General features: G+C 38.4%; 1 protein-coding gene across 2 annotated transcripts in view; it reads left to right on the forward strand.

Moving 5' to 3' along the window:
• The first annotated feature begins 4,726 nt into the window (after positions 1 to 4,726).
• The window catches only part of PRMT9 (protein arginine methyltransferase 9), a 40,554-nt gene continuing 26,638 nt past the window's right edge, over positions 4,727 to 18,642 (forward strand). The window contains exons 1-6 of one of the 2 annotated variants that reach the window (XM_045998260.1): positions 4,727 to 5,147; positions 7,474 to 7,622; positions 11,417 to 11,653; positions 12,199 to 12,366; positions 15,275 to 15,377; positions 17,851 to 17,957. In XM_045998260.1, coding sequence (XP_045854216.1) covers positions 4,959 to 5,147; positions 7,474 to 7,622; positions 11,417 to 11,653; positions 12,199 to 12,366; positions 15,275 to 15,377; positions 17,851 to 17,957 — 953 coding nt within the window. In that variant the 5' untranslated portion in view covers positions 4,727 to 4,958. The remainder of the gene's footprint in view (positions 5,148 to 7,473; positions 7,623 to 11,416; positions 11,654 to 12,198; positions 12,367 to 15,274; positions 15,378 to 17,850; positions 17,958 to 18,642) is intronic. The other variant, XM_045998261.1, reaches the window with a different exon arrangement.

An 18,642-nucleotide genomic window follows, 5' to 3' on the forward strand; every position in this document is an offset into this window, starting at 1 on the left:
GACCTGACTAGTCATGACTGATGGGGAGTAGGGAGAGGAGTACAGAGAACTGAGGTGACTCTGGGCTTTAGATTCTTTGCTCCCTAATGGATTTTAGCATTTTCCTGAATGCTCTGTGAGGACATGCTCTGTCCAGACTACCTGGACTCTGTCCCAGCACCAGCACCTTGGTAGGTATCCCCAGCAGGGGCTTCAGGCAGGTTCTCCAGAAGCAAGCATGGTACTTGGTACACAGTTGCACTGAATAAGTGAATCTTCTCTTACCTTGTCTCTGAAACTCTTGTAACATTATTTTATGCCCTTGTACATCCAGATCCTGAATTTAACACTGATCTAGCTATTATTAGAGTTTTGTATTTTGAAATGCCATGAGCCCCATAGCAAGGGGCTATTATAAAACAACAACAAAATAATCCTACCTTTAGTAAAACAAAAAAGATTGAAGAAACTGGGAAAATTAAGCATTGGGAATGTATCAATGCAAATTTCCCTGCTCAGGCAGTTGGTTGATGGTGGTAGTGTTTTGTTGATCTAGTTATATATTTTTTATCCAACAAGTAATTCAATATGATGAACATTCTATTCTTCATCACATAGCAATCACTTCAAAAGAATTTAGAGAATCTTTACAATTCTTGTTAAGCTATAAAAAAATTATATTTCTACTCCCTACATTGACCTCACATTTTATACTACAATACCTTAAATACTTCAAATATATCAGATAAAATAGAAGCCTGTACCACATTCCCACCCCTATCACACACTTTAGACTCACTCAGAGAGCTTTTTAAAAGTACTCATGTCCAGGGGTACCTGGGGGGCTCAGATGTTGAGCATCTGTCTTAGGCTCAGGTCATGATCCCAGGGTCCTGGGATAGAGCCCCACATTGGGCTTCCTGCTCTGCAGGGAGCCTATTTCTCCCTCTCCCTCTGCCTGTCACTCCCCATGTTTGTGCTCTCTCACTTTCTCTCTGTCAAGTAAATAAATAAAATCTTAAAAAAAAAAAAGGGACTCAGGTTCAGACCCTCTTCCTGCCCCCGCCCCGGCCAATTAAATCAGTATGTCTAGGTACAAAGACTAGGCATTGATATTGTTTAAAAGCTCCCTAAACAATCTTCAAATGCAAGAGTTCAGAACAGGTCTCCAAACCACACAAGAAAACAAACTAAATTACACAAAAAAGTATGAATCTCCACAGAAAGTATAAACACAAGATATTTGTCCCCAGCAAGCTATTTATCCCTTGTTAATGAACTTACTATGAGCCCTTTTTTGACTGTTTACTTTCAACTTTTGCACATTGTAAAGTTGACAAAGCCTTTCAGTTGGTTTTACTTCCTTGTTTGGCATGTGTGGTTTGTTGACAAGCTGCCCAGAACATGGTAAAAGACAACTTCATTAAACTTGCCTCTGAGTCAGCTGTGGTTTTCTAATCAGTGGGTTTTTTCTTGGAACACTAAAAGATGGTGAGCTAGAACACATAAGTGAAGGAATCAAAAAGATTCTCAAAGGTAATTAAAGATTATAGTTTTGGTTGTGAGGTGGGAGTGGGAAGAAGGCAGTTGGAAACAAAGGAGTGATGCCCTCAATATTTTTAAAGAAAACGTTAAGTCTCAAGAAGTAAAATCTACATTCTGCATTTGTTTTGCAACATGTTTTTGAGTTCTTTTAATCAAATAAATACTCTTTCCAAAAGGGCTTAAAAAGAATTACAATAAATACAGTTGACCTTCAATAAATATCAACAATCTGAGTAATTCTAAGTCTTAATTAGAAATGAGGTAATAAAGGAAAATAGTCAAAATATATTCTTTATTCCATTTTGTTAACGTAACCATATGTCCCATGTTATTTTTATCAGTTCTATTTTTTTCACATGGCTTACCCTTTGATGTAGTAAAGACGACATTAGGGTTTGAAGTCAACAGCCAAGAAAGAATTCTTGAGATGCCTTTGGTGCAAAAAGGTGCAAAAAAAAAAAAAAAAAAAGGCACGGGGACAGGACCTGTGGGCAGAAAGAGATACAATGGGGTCATGAGGAGTGGTCCATTATATACTTTCAAGTTAGGAGGGGGTTAGGATAGGTAAGTCTCTAAGGAATATGGGAAGCAAGGTTGCCAGGACCTTGAGCAGGCTAACTATTGTTGGGAAAAGGTCATTTGTTACTGTCTAATAAAACCTCAGTCATGAAACCCTTCAGATGTGTGTCAATGGGCCATGTGCTTGGGGGATGACTGTCATCACATATCTTGAGGGAGGTTTAGAGATAAAGGAAGTTTCCAAAGGAATTTTTATACGTTAAAGTAGACTTACAGGATCCTGGTGTGGGGTGGCAGGGGGAAGGGTTGGTCAGACTAGGATGGCTTTTTGCCCTTTACAAAGTATTAACATCTAGGCAGTTGAGTTCCTAGAGGAATGTCACTCTGCCTGTTTCAAGGACTTGTCAATGGGCTGTAGGTAGTACGGAAATTTAAAAATTGTTTTCTGACTTTGTTTCACACATCAACCTACGTAGTGTCCAAGCTATGAACTACAAAGAAATGTTAGTCACTTGTGCTTTCTCTACGAAAATTAATCAAATTTTAACTCAGTGCAACTTAGTAGCTCACAGAGGTAACTGAAGGATTTCACAAAAGGCAGGAAGCACCCCTTGCACTTTTTTTAGCAGTAGTCACTGTCTACAGGATGATGCTGTAGATGATAATGAAACAAGGCAGGTTGGCTCCTTTCATTTCTTCTCTGCCTTCTCTCCACTTCCTGCCAAGTCCCTCCTTCATCTCTTAACTTATATTGGTAATATATGTCCACACTAAGCTTCATGAAGTTTAGGTGTTTGCGGGATGTAGGTTATTTCAATAAACCAACAGATCAAAATAACAAAACAAAATAAAACAAGACAAGAGAAACCTTGCCACTGTAGAATGGGAAAGGATGTCCTGGACTACAAGATAAGCTGTGAAGTGAAGTAATTCAGCTGAATCAAGGACTCACAGAGGTGACTAGAATGATGACCTCTAAGTGATTCTGCATTAACCCAAATTCTCTGCAGAGAAAGTTTGGTAGGTCTCCCTCTGCATTCTGAAGGGAGAATCTAGCCAGTTACTTTAGACTATTAAATGATACGAGTTGCATACATTTCTGATCAAGTGCTTGAAGGTGTTAGTGACCTTTTATTTTAATAAGCCAGGTAAAATTTAAATAACTCTAGATAATAGTAACAATGCCTAGCATTAAATATATCTTATACATAAAATGCTTTTATACATCTCATTATCTCACTTGATGGTTAAAACAATTTTTGGTCCAAAGTAGGAAATACAGCTTTGTTAAGCTTTCTTACAAATAATGCTTCTTAAGGAAAATTGGATGGGCAGAAAAGGTCAAGTTTGAGCTAGAATTTTTTTTTTTTAATTTTTTAAGTTCAGTGGTCTTTTCCTGCTGTACTACATTCTAATGTGGGTCCCTGTAGGTTTCGGGGACTAGCATTTCAGTTTTGTTAGGGAAATACATAGTCACATCCTAAATTGTTTAGTACAAAAAGTAGCAAGTCAGAAGGGGAGAGAAATAAGGACCTCAATGGTTGGGGAAATCTACAAAACCTGGTAGTATGGTAGGTACTTTCCATTAAAAAATTTATTTTTAGTCCTTACTTTGAGTTAGACTCTGCTAGGGGCAAAGGGTACAAAAATGGTTAAGAACAGTTACTGTCTTTGAAGGACTTTCTAAGAGAGGTTACAATCTAGTGACCAGGACTCTGAAAAATTGATTAGGAATGACTTTGGTAGGTGCTCAGAGGAAGGGTGGTTCAGAGAATCAGATCCATACAGAAGGGAGAGACTTGAAGGAACCCCCAACGTGTTAGTTTGATATGCAGATGCTCTATTTGTTGTTTTTTGCTAAGTAATCTACTCACTACTGGCATTTGTGAAAATGAAGACAAAAATGACTGCTTTCAAGTGTAATTCCCAAGCTCATCCCCTTTAAAGTTTTGAATCCATCTCTTAGGGGCCACACTTGAAGGTAGAAAAACTTTTTCTATGTATTAATATAATCACTGTACAGCGGTGATACACCGAACAGTGAAACAGACCCTAAACTCGTTTTACAATAACTCATGGAACTTGGGTTTGAGCCTCGCCTCTGCCACCAACGTACTGTGTGATACTGGGCAAGTAACTTCTCAGGGTGTCCTCGTCTCCGTCTTTAAGATTGTGATTGAAAGGCCCACCTCATGGGGTTTTGTGAGGGTGATTTAAAATAATGCCCGTGAAAGCATTTGCTCTAGCACCTCTGAGGTGCGTTTGTTATCTCGGGGTTCTTTGCAGTCTTGCCATTTTGAGACTTAATGAATCAGGACCCAAGGGTCTTAAGCATCACCGCGAACGCCTGACCTTCCCTCCTCATAGCCACTCAGGTCCCTCACGGTTGGGTGCTGCTTCGCGTGGACTAGGTCTGCACTGTGAGGTCTAGCAGTCGAAGTCACACACTCCTGGCCGCCAGGAAAGAGAAAAGTTCGGTTTCAGTGCGGGAGAAGTGGGAGAGAAGGAGGATAGGAGGGGAGAAAGCGAGCGTACCCCAGAGGATCAGCGAGAGCACGCTTTCGCGCACGCGCACTGGCCGCCCTACGCCACGCCTCCTGCGAGAGGGGGCGGACCGCGACGTACTACGTCGGGCGCACTGACGCCCGCTTGGCGTGCGCCGGCGGCCGGTGTCGTTAGTTGCGGGGTTGGGAGTCGCGGTCTGTGGAGCCTGCTTGGCCGGGGGGAGGCGGGGCTTCTGTCTGGCGGAGGTGGGCGCGCACGGACGCCGCAGAGGGATAACTTCCCTGCACCGGCTCTCGCGCTCTTTTTAAGTCCCTTGGAAGTGTGGCCCTCGGGACAGTTTTTTCGTACCGTTTAGCCAAACATCTTCCCTTTGGTTATACAAGCGCAGGTTTCAGGGCGGTGGCTCTGGCATGCCGAACTCGCGGCCCAGGCCCCGTCGGGGTGCCCGGAGTGGCGCCGGGGCAGCCGGGCGGGAGGAGCTGGTGTCGCGGTCCTTGCAGAGCGCAGAGCACTGCCTGGGCGTCCAGGACTTCGGCACCGCCTATGCCCACTACCTCCTCGTACTCAGCCTGGCACCGGAGCTGAAAGACGACGTGAAGGTGAGGAGGAGGTCCCTTCTTTCACTTGCTGGCAGATCTGTGTTCTTCACGTAAAATAAGTTGGGGGAGGTGGGTGGCTGAGACGGTGGCTAGTGGTTGCTATTAATATTTACTGTTCATCCTTGACTTCTCTTTTATTCACGCCCGCAGTCAACCCATCAGAAAATCCTGTCGGCTCCGTCTTTGAAATATATCCAGAATCTGACCACTTCTCACCACCTTCTCCCTTACTACCTTGGTTAAAGCCTCAGTCATCTGTTGGCTGTTGCGGCAGGCTCCTAACTAGGCTTTCCCCGGTAGGCTATCCCAGCACAGCCTGCGTGAGCATTTCATGACAAGTCAAAGGATGTCACTTCTCGTTTTCAAAACTTCCATTTTAATATAAAGACTGTTTTGCAAATAAGGCCGCAAGGGATCTTCTCCCTCCTCCTATATCTAGTGCTAGTATCCCTGCCTCAGGACCTTTGCCCCTGGGCCAGCTGTATGCAGAAGGAACGTTGTGGGTATCTGCAGTTGAGTAAAGTTTGGAAGTAGCCTAAAGTTATCATATGATGATGCATTCTTTAACCTTCAACTACTGGACTGTGATGGTTATTGTTTAAATGCTGAAAAAATTTTCAAGTTATTTTAGAATCTAACTTAAATGATTTCACTTAATTTTGTATTCAGTTTTCAGCCTCAAGCTACTTGCTTTATTTCACCCAGAGTTTCTCAACTTTAGCGTTACTGACTTTTTTGATGGTGTGATTCTTTGTTTTGGAGAGCTGGCCTGTGCTCTGTAGAATGTTTAGCAACATTGTTGATCTCCTCTACCTGCTAGATGTCAGTAATGTCTAGATGTTGTGGTTAACATAAATTTAGTGTAAATTTCATGAGCAGCTGGCCCCAAGAAGGAAAAGGTGCTATGTTGAGATACAGTTTGCTCTTTTAGGTGGGCAGCAGTAGAATCAACCCAAGTGTGGTTTCTTTCTTTGTTCCTTAGGTTCCTCCTTTGTAAAACAGTGACAATGCCTTTTTTATACCTGTTTAGTGCACATTAAAAGTATATCTAAAGCCTGTATTTGAATGCCTCATGTTCAGTAGGGTTCAGAAACTACTTCTGTTTCCTGCAGAACAAAGGCTATGTTCTTCGTGCGAGCTTTAGCAAAAGATCTCTTTAGTCTTATTTTTCACTACTCACTCTATTCCCCATGCCCACACTTCAGCCACACCAAACTGGTTACCTGTAGATTCCCTGACCCAGTTCATATCATCTGTGCTTTTTTAGCCCCTGATACTATAGACTCTTCTTGCATATCCCTTTCTCTCTAGTAAACTACATCAGAATTCAGTTATAGGTATCAACTCTTCTGTAAATCTGTGAGGATGATGTAAAATGTGCTCTCCATAAAACTGGCATGACTAAAGCCTTCCCTCTTTCTATGGTGTTGTGATGTGGAGAATAGCTGGAAGGAGGTGAGATTGGAGCTGAGGACAGTGGGAATGCTGTTACTGTGGTCCAACAAGTATTAGAAGGCCCAGACTATGTTTTAACAGTGGGGATGGAGAGACAGTGACAGACTTAAAGATGTTGAGCTATAATTGGCTGGGTTTGAAACTAATTGCATTGGAGTTAAGGTAGTGTTAAATAAGATGACTCAGTGGTTTGAGGTTGGATGGTACCTTAACCTTATATCCTGTGTGAGAGGAATATAATAGGTTCACTTTAGAGCATTTTGAATTTTTTAAAAATTGCATATTTAATTTCTCCCAGCAAGTCTTCTGTGTGGACAGGAACAGGATTTATGTTGTTCATTGCTGTGTTTTAGCTCCAGTTCTTTGCATACTATTGTTCAGGAAATACTTGAGTTGAGCTGAATTTGAGATGGATGAGGGTGCAGTTCCTTGTTGAGATGACTGATAGGAAGTTGTGTCTGTGAGTCAGGTTCAAAAGAGGAGAGAGTCTTGATTGGAGATGTAGATGTCACGTCATCCTTCAATGCATGGGTGATAGTAAATGTGTTGGAGATGGGTGAGAAAGGAGAAGGCGGCCAAAAACAACTTCTAAAACATAGGAGCCCACAAAAGAGAGGTAGGTGGAGAATGTGATATGATAGCTAAGAATGGAGAGAGTTTAGAGTGGTCATACTCTACTTCTGCATGTTATTGCTACATAGGTGGTAAAATTCGTTTATGCATTTGTTTATTTAGCAAATTGTCTACTAAAGCTAAATAAAATTTAAAGTAATCTGTTAATAGTAGTTAAGTTCTGTTCTCTGGAATCATCAGATGTTGTATGTTCTTCATTTATGTTATTGACTAAATTACTGTTTTCTTTTTCAAATAGGAAACTTTTCAGTATACACTGTTTAGATGGGCTGAAGAACTTGATTCTCTCAATCGAACACAAGACTTACTTGGTTGTTATGAACAAGCTTTGGAACTGTTTCCTGATGATGAAGTGATTTGTAATAGTATGGGGGAGCATCTCTTCAGGTTTGTAGTGATTTCAGTATTACTTGTTAAGAATTACTCTATCAGTTTTGATCAGGGATAAATCACTCAGTAATTTGAAAAGGAAAGTTTAATATAAAGAATTATTAACTGTGACTTGGGATCAGAGTAATGAAGGATTGGCTATTAAGAAGTAGAGAGAACTCAAAAGAATATAAGAATAGCAAATATAATAATGTAATAACAGATTAATTTTAGTATTATATTTGTGCTACATAAGAGCCATTGCCCCAAGGGTTGACATCGAGTATCTGAGGAAGAGTTCCCCTCACTGGACTAAGATTGAGACCTTGTTGGAGAGGACCAAGGTGTATGTTGCAGGATGGCTGTGAAGTAAGTCACTGTGGTACCTTGCCAGGGAACTTGTGAATCTCTTCTCTGGATCTGGCTGGAAACTTGCCATTAGAAATTCTGTCCGTTCTCCATAGAAACTATAGAACTAGGAAAACATGAAAACCCCCAATTTTTGTTTTAGATTTGTTTTATTAAATTTGGTTTCACTTTGTACAAATTAGCAGGATGCTTCCTGTAAGAAACAGCGTGCTAATGTCCTGTTCTAGTGAGATCATTTTACATGTTCCAGCCGTTGTCCTCTAGTATTACTGCTTTGTTCATCTAATCATATTAAGTTTTAGTCAATGAAAAGTTCTATAAAGGAAGTGTCTTTATCAAAATGTATTAGTCTCAGTGATGTAGCTGTATACAGTTTAATAGTCTTAATCAGCATGGCTTGGGGAGTGAAATAAGTACTCCTTTAAGAGACAAATATTTGACAGTTTCTTTTCTTTCTTTTTTTTTTTTTAAGATTTTATTTTTTATTTTTCAGAGAGAGAGAGAGGGAGAGAGGGATCACAGGCAGACAGAGTGGCAGGCAGAGTCAGAGGGAGAAGCAGGCTCCCCGCTGAGCAAGGAGCCCGATGTGGGACTCGATCCCAGGACGCTGGGATCATGACCTGAGCCAAAGGCAGCTGCTTAATCAACTGAGCCACCCAGGCGTCCCATTGACAGTTTCTAATTGTAGAGTAAGATAATAACTGGGAATATAAGGCAGATTTTTCAACTGAGGCTTGTTTGCTCACACTAACAGCTAACCTGAACCTGATAAACAGATTCCATCTCTACTAATTAGCAATTACTTGCCCTTTAAATGAATTAGCTTAAGAAGATTTTTAAATAACTTGTCACATTAGTTAAAAGTGTGCATTTTAATTTCAAAATTTTCTTTAGTTCTTCGGTCCATATAAGGGAAGTTAGTCTACAGGATTCAGTTATATTTCCAGATAATATGCATGTAATGATCATAACATTTTAAAACTAATGTTTAGGATAAGCTCAATTCAACAGAAAATTGGAGCTCTGTACACTTTTGACAGATCATAATTTGGTTACTTATTGTTTTAAGATATTAGTCTGAGCAGTTACCAATTACTGAGACAGAAATGCTTGTTTGCTTCAGGAAATATAATTATGCAAAATAATTGAGAATTCAGAACTTGTTAAAGTGTGAATGTGGCTTTTGCTATATAGTTTGTCTTTGTTCTCTACAACAGTGGTTCTTACCTTTTGTCCTTTCTACTTTCCTCATCAAAAACAGTGGGTCAGTCACTCCACACTAAGAGAGTCACTGCTCCAGGAGAAAAAAATTTCCAGAGTAAACGATAGCTTTCCTTTCTTCCTTCCTTCTATTTGTGAAATACACTATGTATCTGTAAGTCTCAACTTTACAATCTTATCCAATAGTCCAATAGCATCAGATTTAAACAAAACATTTAAGTTGCTAATTGGGAAGATATTTTTTTCTAGTTAAAAGAAGGGTGGTTTTATAGTTTGTTGATACTGACACGTGTGTTGGGTCTATCAATATCAGATAAACTTTAATTGAGTGGACCATATATCTTTCAGATTAACATTATGGTTTAAGAAAACTGAATGATGGGGCACCTGGTGGCTAAGTCATTAAGTGTCTGCCTTGGCTCAGGTCATGATCCCAGGGTCCTGGGCTTGAGTCCTGCATTGGGCTCCCTGCTCAGCAAGAAGCCTACTTCTCTCTCTCCCACTCGCCCTGCTTGTGTTTCCTCTGTCGTTGTGTTTGTCTCTGTCAAAGAAATAAATCTTTAAAAAACAAAACAAAACTGAACGATATATTAAGAATCAAGGGAAGCACAAACCCCAGGAAATTATTAGGGACAGGTTTAGCATTGATTCAGCAGATTGTTGATATTTAAACATTCTAAAATATCCATTGCTAGTTTTGTCTCACTGAGTAATGATTATGTAAAAATGTTTCGTATTGTATTTTGTGTAGTGTCAGTTGTAGAGTAAGATAACTCCATCTTCAAGATACTTAAAAATAACAGACACTAACCTTAAACATCTTTATTTTTACCTTAAACATAAGTGCCAGTCATTTGACATAGGGCCATTACCTTTTGTTAGAGTGTAGTTCCCTGTTTGGAGTTCCAGAATGTTTGTTTGTTTGTTTTATGTAAACCATACCTAGAATGAATAGTCTGATTTTCAAATGCTTAAAAGTTCTCTCGAAGAAGTATGAGTGTAAAAGGGTTTTACTAGCTCATGTCTCTTCGATTTGTGGACCACACACTGGGGCAGGTCTACAGATTATCAGTCAGTGACAGGTAAGTATAGAAATTGAGCGTAAGTGTTTAGAAATGTATATAGCACTTTGATACTGTTTTAAATCCAAGCATGTGATCAGGGAACTCATTTGTGAAAGAGAGTGTGGACCAGTTAGGGTGCTGCTGAAATCTGATGGGTGAGTTGCAGGCTAATCATATGCAGTAGAACTGTATTGGTCTACAAAATTTACGTATCTAAAAGGGGGGAGATGGATTCTTTACTACAGAAAGTTCAAGAAGCCCTATTCTAGATAATTCAGTAGTTTCCCGCCTTTTTTTTTTTTTTTAAAGATTTTATTTATTTATTTGACAGACAGAGATCACAAGCAAGCAGAGAGGCAGGCACAGAGAGAGGAGGAAGCAGTCTCCCTGCCGAGCAGAGAGCCCGATGCAGGGCTTGATCCCAGGACCCTGAGATCATGACCTGAGCTGAAGGCAGAGGCTTTAACCCACTGAGCCACCCACGCACCCCAGTTTTCCCGCTTTTATTGTTGATTTGCTCACACCTAATTCAGTAGGAACTTTTGGATGACTCGCCTTTGATTTTTTCCAAAGCATTTAGCTTAATGTCCTCAGAAACAGTGGCTCTCTCTTTGCAGTTATGTTTATTTAGTTTCTATCATATACTTGTTATATTTATATAATATATATATTTTATATACTTAATATATATTAAATACATTTAGTTGAAATATGTAATTATAATAACAAGTACAACTGATAAAAACTGGTCTGGCTCTTGATAATTCACTCAGTTGCTGAGAGAAAAGGTATACAGTCACACCCCGTACTAGCTTTAGGCATTAGTATGTTTTACACAGGAATGATTTTTTTAGAAAGCACTGGTTTTCTAGTGAGTTGGTTAAATGCAGGATGACTCTGAGAGCTTCTACTATATTTTAGTACAATAGTAATTTATAGTTGGTTTCCTAGAATGCATAAATACAATAAGGGTTCAGAAAGGAAAAAATGATCAAAGATTGTCATCCTTACAAAAGACTTCTCATAAGTGATGGTGCTTGGAGTGAGTAGGATTTGGGGTGCTGAAGTGATTCTCAATGCCTGATAAGTGGCATGAACAAAGGCACAGTAATTGATATCATAATAACCGAACATTTTATATGTCATTTTTTACTGTAGGATGGGCTTTAGAGATGAAGCAGCTGGGTATTTTCATAAAGCAGTAAAACTAAACCCTGAATTCAATGATGCAAAGGAGAATTTTTATCGTGTTGCAAACTGGTTGGTGGAACGCTGGCACTTTATCATGCTTAATGACACCAAAAGGAATACAGTTTATAATGCAGCAATCCAAAATGCAGTTTGCTTGGGGTCCAAGAGTGTTTTGGACATTGGAGCAGGAACTGGAATACTAAGGTTTGTTGTAATTGTGTTTTAATTATATGCATACACACACACACACACACACTAAGGTAAATTAAAGCTTTTTACCAAATATGGAAAATTTAACAGTGGAATTTAAAAATAGAGTTCAATTTATTTCTCATAATCTTATGATTATTCATGTAAACTACTATTACTGTTTTTTTTCACTGTAACTATTTTATTAAGAACTGGACATAACTACTAAGAATTTGGGGTTACTATTTAAATTTTGAATAATGCCTTTTAAGAGTACTTTTTGCATTAGTATTGTGGTTGAGTCTAATTGTCTAAGTTAAAGCCTGTTGACATTTTTCATGTCAATTATGTCTTCTTAAAAACATGAGTGTCATGATTTATTGTATGATTTGTTTCTTGATAAGAATACTGGTTCATTTTTTTTTAATGTGGAATGAATAATGCTTGTGTTAGTTAAAGAATAAAAGGAAAAAAGCATGTCTAAGCCTAATAATTCCACTAAAATTTGAAAAGCTGCCGTGGATTATTTTTTCTTGATGGAGCACTTTTACGCCTTGCAGCATGTTTGCTAAAAAAGCTGGAGCACACTCAGTATATGCTTGTGAGTTATCCAAGACCATGTATGAACTTGCCTGTGATGTAGTGGCAGCAAACAAGATGGAAGCAGGAATCAAACTCTTACATATGAAGTCACTTGACATAGAAATTCCAAAACACATTCCTGAAAGGTATTATATAGTATTTATGTAATATAATTTTATTTTATAATTTTTTAAAAATTAAGATGTTTTTGTTTAGAGTTTCTAGCCCAAATAAAAATTCTAAAACCCTTATATTGTAAAGATAGGAATATGGGATCATTTAGCATAAGATGGATTTTCATAAGGTCATATTCTTGATAAAAAATATTTAGAGAGATCTTGGAAAAAAAACCTGTGCTAAGATATTTACTAAATATACTTGACCTTTAGCAAGCTACTTTTCTTCTGTTAATTTTATTATTCTGGTTATGAAAATGGATACTATCTCTTGTGTGGTCACTATTTAAAAATTGTGGTTAAAAATAATACAAGAGTAGATCTGGCTTGATGGACTTGTCATATTTTGTGTTATCCTTGGCTAAAATGAAAGCTGTCAAAGTATTTGGCTTCTTCAGATGCTTTGGATATTATCTCATAAGTCTTGGCTTTTTAGTATATCATCTCACATTAGTCTATATTGCAAGGGTGATGAAATTTTAGAGCTGGAATGGATTTACCAATCATCTGGTCCAACACTATCATTTTTGAGACAGTTTTCTTTTCTTTTTTTTTTTTTATTTGACAGAGATCACAAGTAGGCAGAGAGGCAGGCAGAGGAGTGGGGGGAGAAGCAGGCTCCCTACTGAGCAGAGAGCCCGATGCGGGACTCAATCCCAGGACCCTGGGATCATGACCTGAGCCAAAGGCAGTGGCTTAACCCACTGAGCCACCCAGGAGCCTCGAGACAGTGTTCTTAATGTAGCACTTTCTTTAATACCTCTCCTGGGTGGTCTATCTTCTCATCTTACTTAAATTCAATTTATATTGAAAGAGGACTTTTATACTCTGTTGTCATTTGGACTGTGATTTTTAAAAGTCTTCTTCCGTATGTATAATAATATTTGTTTACTTAATAATTATACTTTCCAATGGGCTCAGCATTGATTTTCATGGAAGAAGTCTTATTAACTTGTTGAAGCAGAGAGATATATTTTATAGAAATAAACAGTGTCCTAAATTATCGTAATCCACTCAGGCTGCCATTACAAAATAACCACAGACTAGGTAGCTTAAACAACAAACGTTTACTTTTTCACAGTTCTGGAAGATAGAAGTCCATGATCAAGGGTGCTGGCAAATTTGGTTTCTGGTGAGAGCTCTCTTCCTAGCTTACAGACAGTTATATTACTGCCCTTTCCTCTGTACATGTGAGGAGAAAGAGAGATCACCTGTGTCTTTTCCACTTTTATAAGGATACCAGCCCTGTCACATTAGGGCCCTACCCTTATGACTTCATTTAACTTTAATTATCTCCTAAAGACCCTAGCTCCAAATGTAGTCACTTGGGAGTTAGGGCTTCAATTTATGAATTTTGGTGGCATGAATCAGTTACTTAATTTAACCTTCATTTCTCTCACAGATAGTGTTATAGAAGGACCTATGGGTTTTGAATTAGGAGATAGGGATTCCAATACTAACTCTGTTTTTAATTTATTTTGACCTTGAGCAAATCTAGAGATTTCAAAATACTGGATTAGATGATTGAGATACCTTCCACATTTTAAATTCTTTTTTTTTTTTTTAAAGATTTATTTATTTGACAGATAGAGATTACAAGTAGGCAGAGAGGCAGGCAGAGAGAGAGGAGGAAGCAGGCTCCCAGCTAAGCAAAGAGCCCGATGCGGGGCTCGATCCCAGCACCCCGGGATCATGACCTGAGCTGAAGGCAGAGGCTTTAACCCGCTGAGCCACCCAGGCGCCCCACCTTCCACATTTTAAATGTATGCAACCATCAATATTGAAAATTTTGGGGGCGCCTGGGTGGCTCAGTGGGTTAAAGCCTCTGCCTTCGGCTCAGGTCATGATCCCAGGGTCCTGGGATCGAGCCCCGCATCGGGCTCTCTGCTCAGCAGGGAGCCTGCTTCCTCCTCTCTCTCTGCCTGCCTCTCTGCCTAGTTGTGATTTCTCTCTGTCAAATAAATAAAATAAAAAAAAAAAGAAAGAAATTGAGGAGAGCTAAAAACAAACAAACAACAAAAAAAGAAAATTTTGTGTAATTAAATAGTATTGGGTTTAGACACTTTGAGGGATACCAAAGTTGTTTCTGTCTTCAAGGCACCTATAATCTAGAGAGAAAGATAAGGAATATTCATGAAACTTTTCTTTATCTTCTAATTACATAAATAAATGTTACTGGCAATAAGTGCTAAAGAAGTTCAGAGAAGGGAGAAAGTATTTTTATATGTCTTTGGGTGAAATTTTCTAGGAAGAATGGTCAGAAAATCCCAACTCTGTGGACTTAAGCTTTTGTGAAAAGTCACAGGTAGTAGGTAAAGCAAAAGAAGCAACATGAGAGCTACAGTGAATGTGTAAGAGGTAAAACATGGATAATGAGGGGAGAGAAAGGATTTTGAGAGGGAGGTCTTCTCAGGTCCATTACACGTTATTTGTAGATTAAGGAAAATGAGAACTGAGAAAGATTACTTATCTTTATAAGTAGGGGAGTTATTTATGATAGAAAATATTTTTATAGAGTGTTGGGGATAAAAATCCATTTACTCACCATTAAAGAGGGGACTGGTAAAGATAATGGGTATGAAGCACTCTTAAGAATTTAGGCATGAAAGAATCACCTGAAGAGGCCTCAGGATCATGTGAAGGTTGTGTGTCTCCCTGCCCCCAGAGGGTGCCAGTGGAGAACAGAGGAGCCTGTGGAACAGTAGAGTCAAGTTCCTTAAGATCTGAGGGTAGATACTAAAAAAGTGAAATGTATTAGAACATTTTATATGTGAACTGTTTCTATAATATACTTTTCCTTTGTTCTCTCAGCTTTGACATCTTTACTTAAATAGCATGATATTTTACTTACATATATCTTTAAAAAATCGTTCTATAGAGTGTCCCTAGTTGTAACAGAAACTGTCGATGCAGGTTTATTTGGAGAAGGAATTGTGGAGAGTTTGATTCATGCATGGGAGCATTTACTTTTGCAGCCAAAGGTAAGCAGCATGAAAACACTTAAATTTGATTAAGAACTCATTATTTCAGTAGGTATTTATTGAGCCCCTTTGTGTACTTGCTAAGCAGTATGAAATACATCCTCCTATCAAGGTTTATACTATGTAGTTGGGGAGAAATCCATGCAAAAACCAGTTTAATCATGTAATGTAATATATACTTGTGTACCTCCATGGGGTAGATAGGCCAAAAAAAGACTCCAGGAAGGGATTCATAGTAATTGAAGCTACACTCTGGGACAGCTATTGTGGAATTCTTGAGTAGGATTGAGAAAGGGAAGTACTTTCAGTCTCAGTAGCCCTCACTGCTTGGATTTTTGGCAAACTATCAGGGGAGTGTAGTGATAACTGATTTGGTGTGGTTTTAAGGTACCACTTGATTGGACAGGACTAACTCTTAAAATTGCCAAATTGTGTTTTGCAATGAAATTCTCTAAGGTGGCCCATGAATTATAGATTTCGTTTTTATAATATGTAATGTGAATGAAAGTCTTTTAACGTGTCATGAGAATTTACTATTTACAGAAAATAATTTGAATTTAAAATACCTAATTAAAGGCTGAAAAGAAGAGCAGTTGGTCTTTCAAATAAGTAGTAGTGACTTTGGTTTCTCAGTTAAAGTCATTCCCAACAGTTTTTTGTTGTATATAGATTTATAGCTACCCTCCTCTTCCTATTTGCACTGTTGAAAAAAATATGTATACGTATATACATATACAAACACACATATATAGCAATGAAAGTGAAATAAACTTTTTAAATAAAATTAGTATTAACATGGCATCACATTCATTGTTTTTCATTTTTTTAATTTACTATGTTTTTATTTAAGTATACTGAACATACAGGGTTATATTAGTTTCAGGAGTACAACATACTGATTCAGCAGTTCTATACACTACTCAGCGTTCATCACGACAAGGGTACTCTTAATCCCTGTCACCTATTTCACCCGTCCCCTCCTCCACCTCCTTTCTGGTAACCATCACTTTGTTCTCTCCATTTATGTGGGTTTTTTTGTTTATCTCTGTTTTGTTGCTGTTTATTTCTTTCTTAAATTCCACATGAGAGTGAAATCATATGGTATTTATCTTTCTTGGACTTATTTCACTTAGCATTATGTCCTCTAGATCCATCTGTATTCTTGCTAATGGCAAAATTTCATTCTCTTTTATGGCTGAGTAATATTCAAGCTTTTTTATTGAGGTACGATTGACATATAACATTATATTAGTTTCAGGTATAGAATGTAATGATTCAAAATTTGTATATCTTGTGAAATGATCTCCACAATAAGGCTAGTAAACAAAAGAAGCTTTTCAATTTCAATTTTTTTTTTTTTAAGATTCCATTTTTAAGCAATCTCTACACCTAATGTGGGGCTTGAACTCACAACCCTGAGATCAAAAATTGCATGCTTTACTAACAAGCCAGCCAGGCAACCCCCAAAGAAACTTTTTAATTAAAAAAAAGTTTTGTTTTTTTTTTTTTTTTTTACAAGATTTTATTTTAGGAGGGGGAAGTGAGCAGGGGGAGTGGCAGAGGGAGAAGGAGAGAGAGAATGTCAAGTAGACTCATTTCAGCGTGGAGCCCAGTGTGGGGCTCTATCTCATGACCCTGAGGTCATGGCCTGAGCTGAAACCGAGTCAGACATGTAACCCACTGAGCCACCAGGTGCCCCATAAGAAACTTTTTAAAGATTTTGGGGCGCCTGGTGGCTCAGTGGGTTAAAGCCTCTGCCTTCGGCTCAGGTCGTGATTCCAGGGTCTTGGGATCGAGCCCCACATCGGGCTCTCTGCCTGGCAGGGAGCATGCTTCCTCCTCTCTCTCTGCCTGCTTCTCTGCCTACTTGTGATCTCTGTCTGTCAAATAAATAAATAAAATCTTAAAAAAAAAGGTTTTATTTATTTATTCACTTATTTATTTGAGAGACAGGGAGAACATGTGGGAATAGGGGGAGGGGCAGAGGGAGAAGGAGAGGATTATGTGGAGTCTGACACAGGGCTTGATGTCATGACCCTATAGTCATGACCTGAGCCAAAACCAAGAGTCAGATGCTTAACCCAGATGTCCCCACCAAAAAACCTTATTTATTTATTTATTCATTTTTATTTTATTTTATTTTTTAAAAGATTTTTGTTTATTTGTTTGAAAGAGAAGAGGAAAGCACAGGCCAGGGAAACAGAAGGCAGAGGGAGAAGCAGGCCCCAGCTGAGCAGGGAGCCTGATTAGGGGCTCAATACCAGGGGACCCAGGCCGAAGACAGTTGCTTAACCAAATGAGCCACCCAGGCACCCCTAAAAAAACTTTTGAAATACAAAAGTACCTTAACTTGTTTATCCTTACCTGTTGATTTTAAAGTTTTTTTCTTATTAATTTTCTTTCTCATAATCATGCACACATATTTTTACATACATGAATATAACTGAGTATAATTTTTATTGTTATATTTTAGACCAGAGGTGAAAATGGTAATTGTGAAAAGTATGGGAAAGTTATACCAGCAAGTGCTGTCATATTTGGGATGGCAGTAGAATGTGCAGAGATAAGAAGACATCATAGGTAAGTGGTTATTTAAATAGTAAATACTAGAAACATTAATTTTAAAGAGTAAACTGTACTTGAAAGTTTATTTAGTGAATATTTATTTGGATGAGAATTTGTAGTTTTGTGACCATTAAATTCATGATGTTCATTCCAGTCTTAATACCCTGTTTGCCTTTTTCTTACTTTTCTTTAAAGTGTAACTCTAGGGATGCCTGCGTGGCTTAGTTGGTTAAGCATCTGCCTTCTGCACAGGTCATGATCCCAGGATCCTGAGATTGAGCCCCACCCCGCGGGGAGCCTGCTTCTCCCTCTGCTTGCTCTTCCCCCTGCTTGTGCACACATGCTTGCTTGCTCTCAAATTAAAAAAATATTTAAAAAAAATAAGTAGAACTCTAGAACTAAAACCAGCTTTCAGTTTCTTAGTGGAAAATTAATTTTGATACAACTTAGTATTTTTTTTTTATTTGTGGTAGATTAAAGAGGCCCCCTTCAATAACTTAATGGTAGTAAAGGTAACATATAAGTATTTTAAGAAATAGTGATGAGTAAAAGAAGAAAATAAAAATTATCCTAAACTCTTCACTGTTAGATAGCTGTTGTTCATCTTTGTTGTATACTCTTCCTTACTTTTTTGTGCATGTTACAGGGTGATAAGGAAGTAAAATAGTTATCAGTAGGGCATAGGGCACCAACCAGACAG

The sequence above is a fragment of the Meles meles genome, chromosome 2, assembly GCF_922984935.1.
Source record: "Meles meles chromosome 2, mMelMel3.1 paternal haplotype, whole genome shotgun sequence".
In the NCBI taxonomy this organism is placed as follows: domain Eukaryota; kingdom Metazoa; phylum Chordata; class Mammalia; order Carnivora; family Mustelidae; genus Meles; species Meles meles.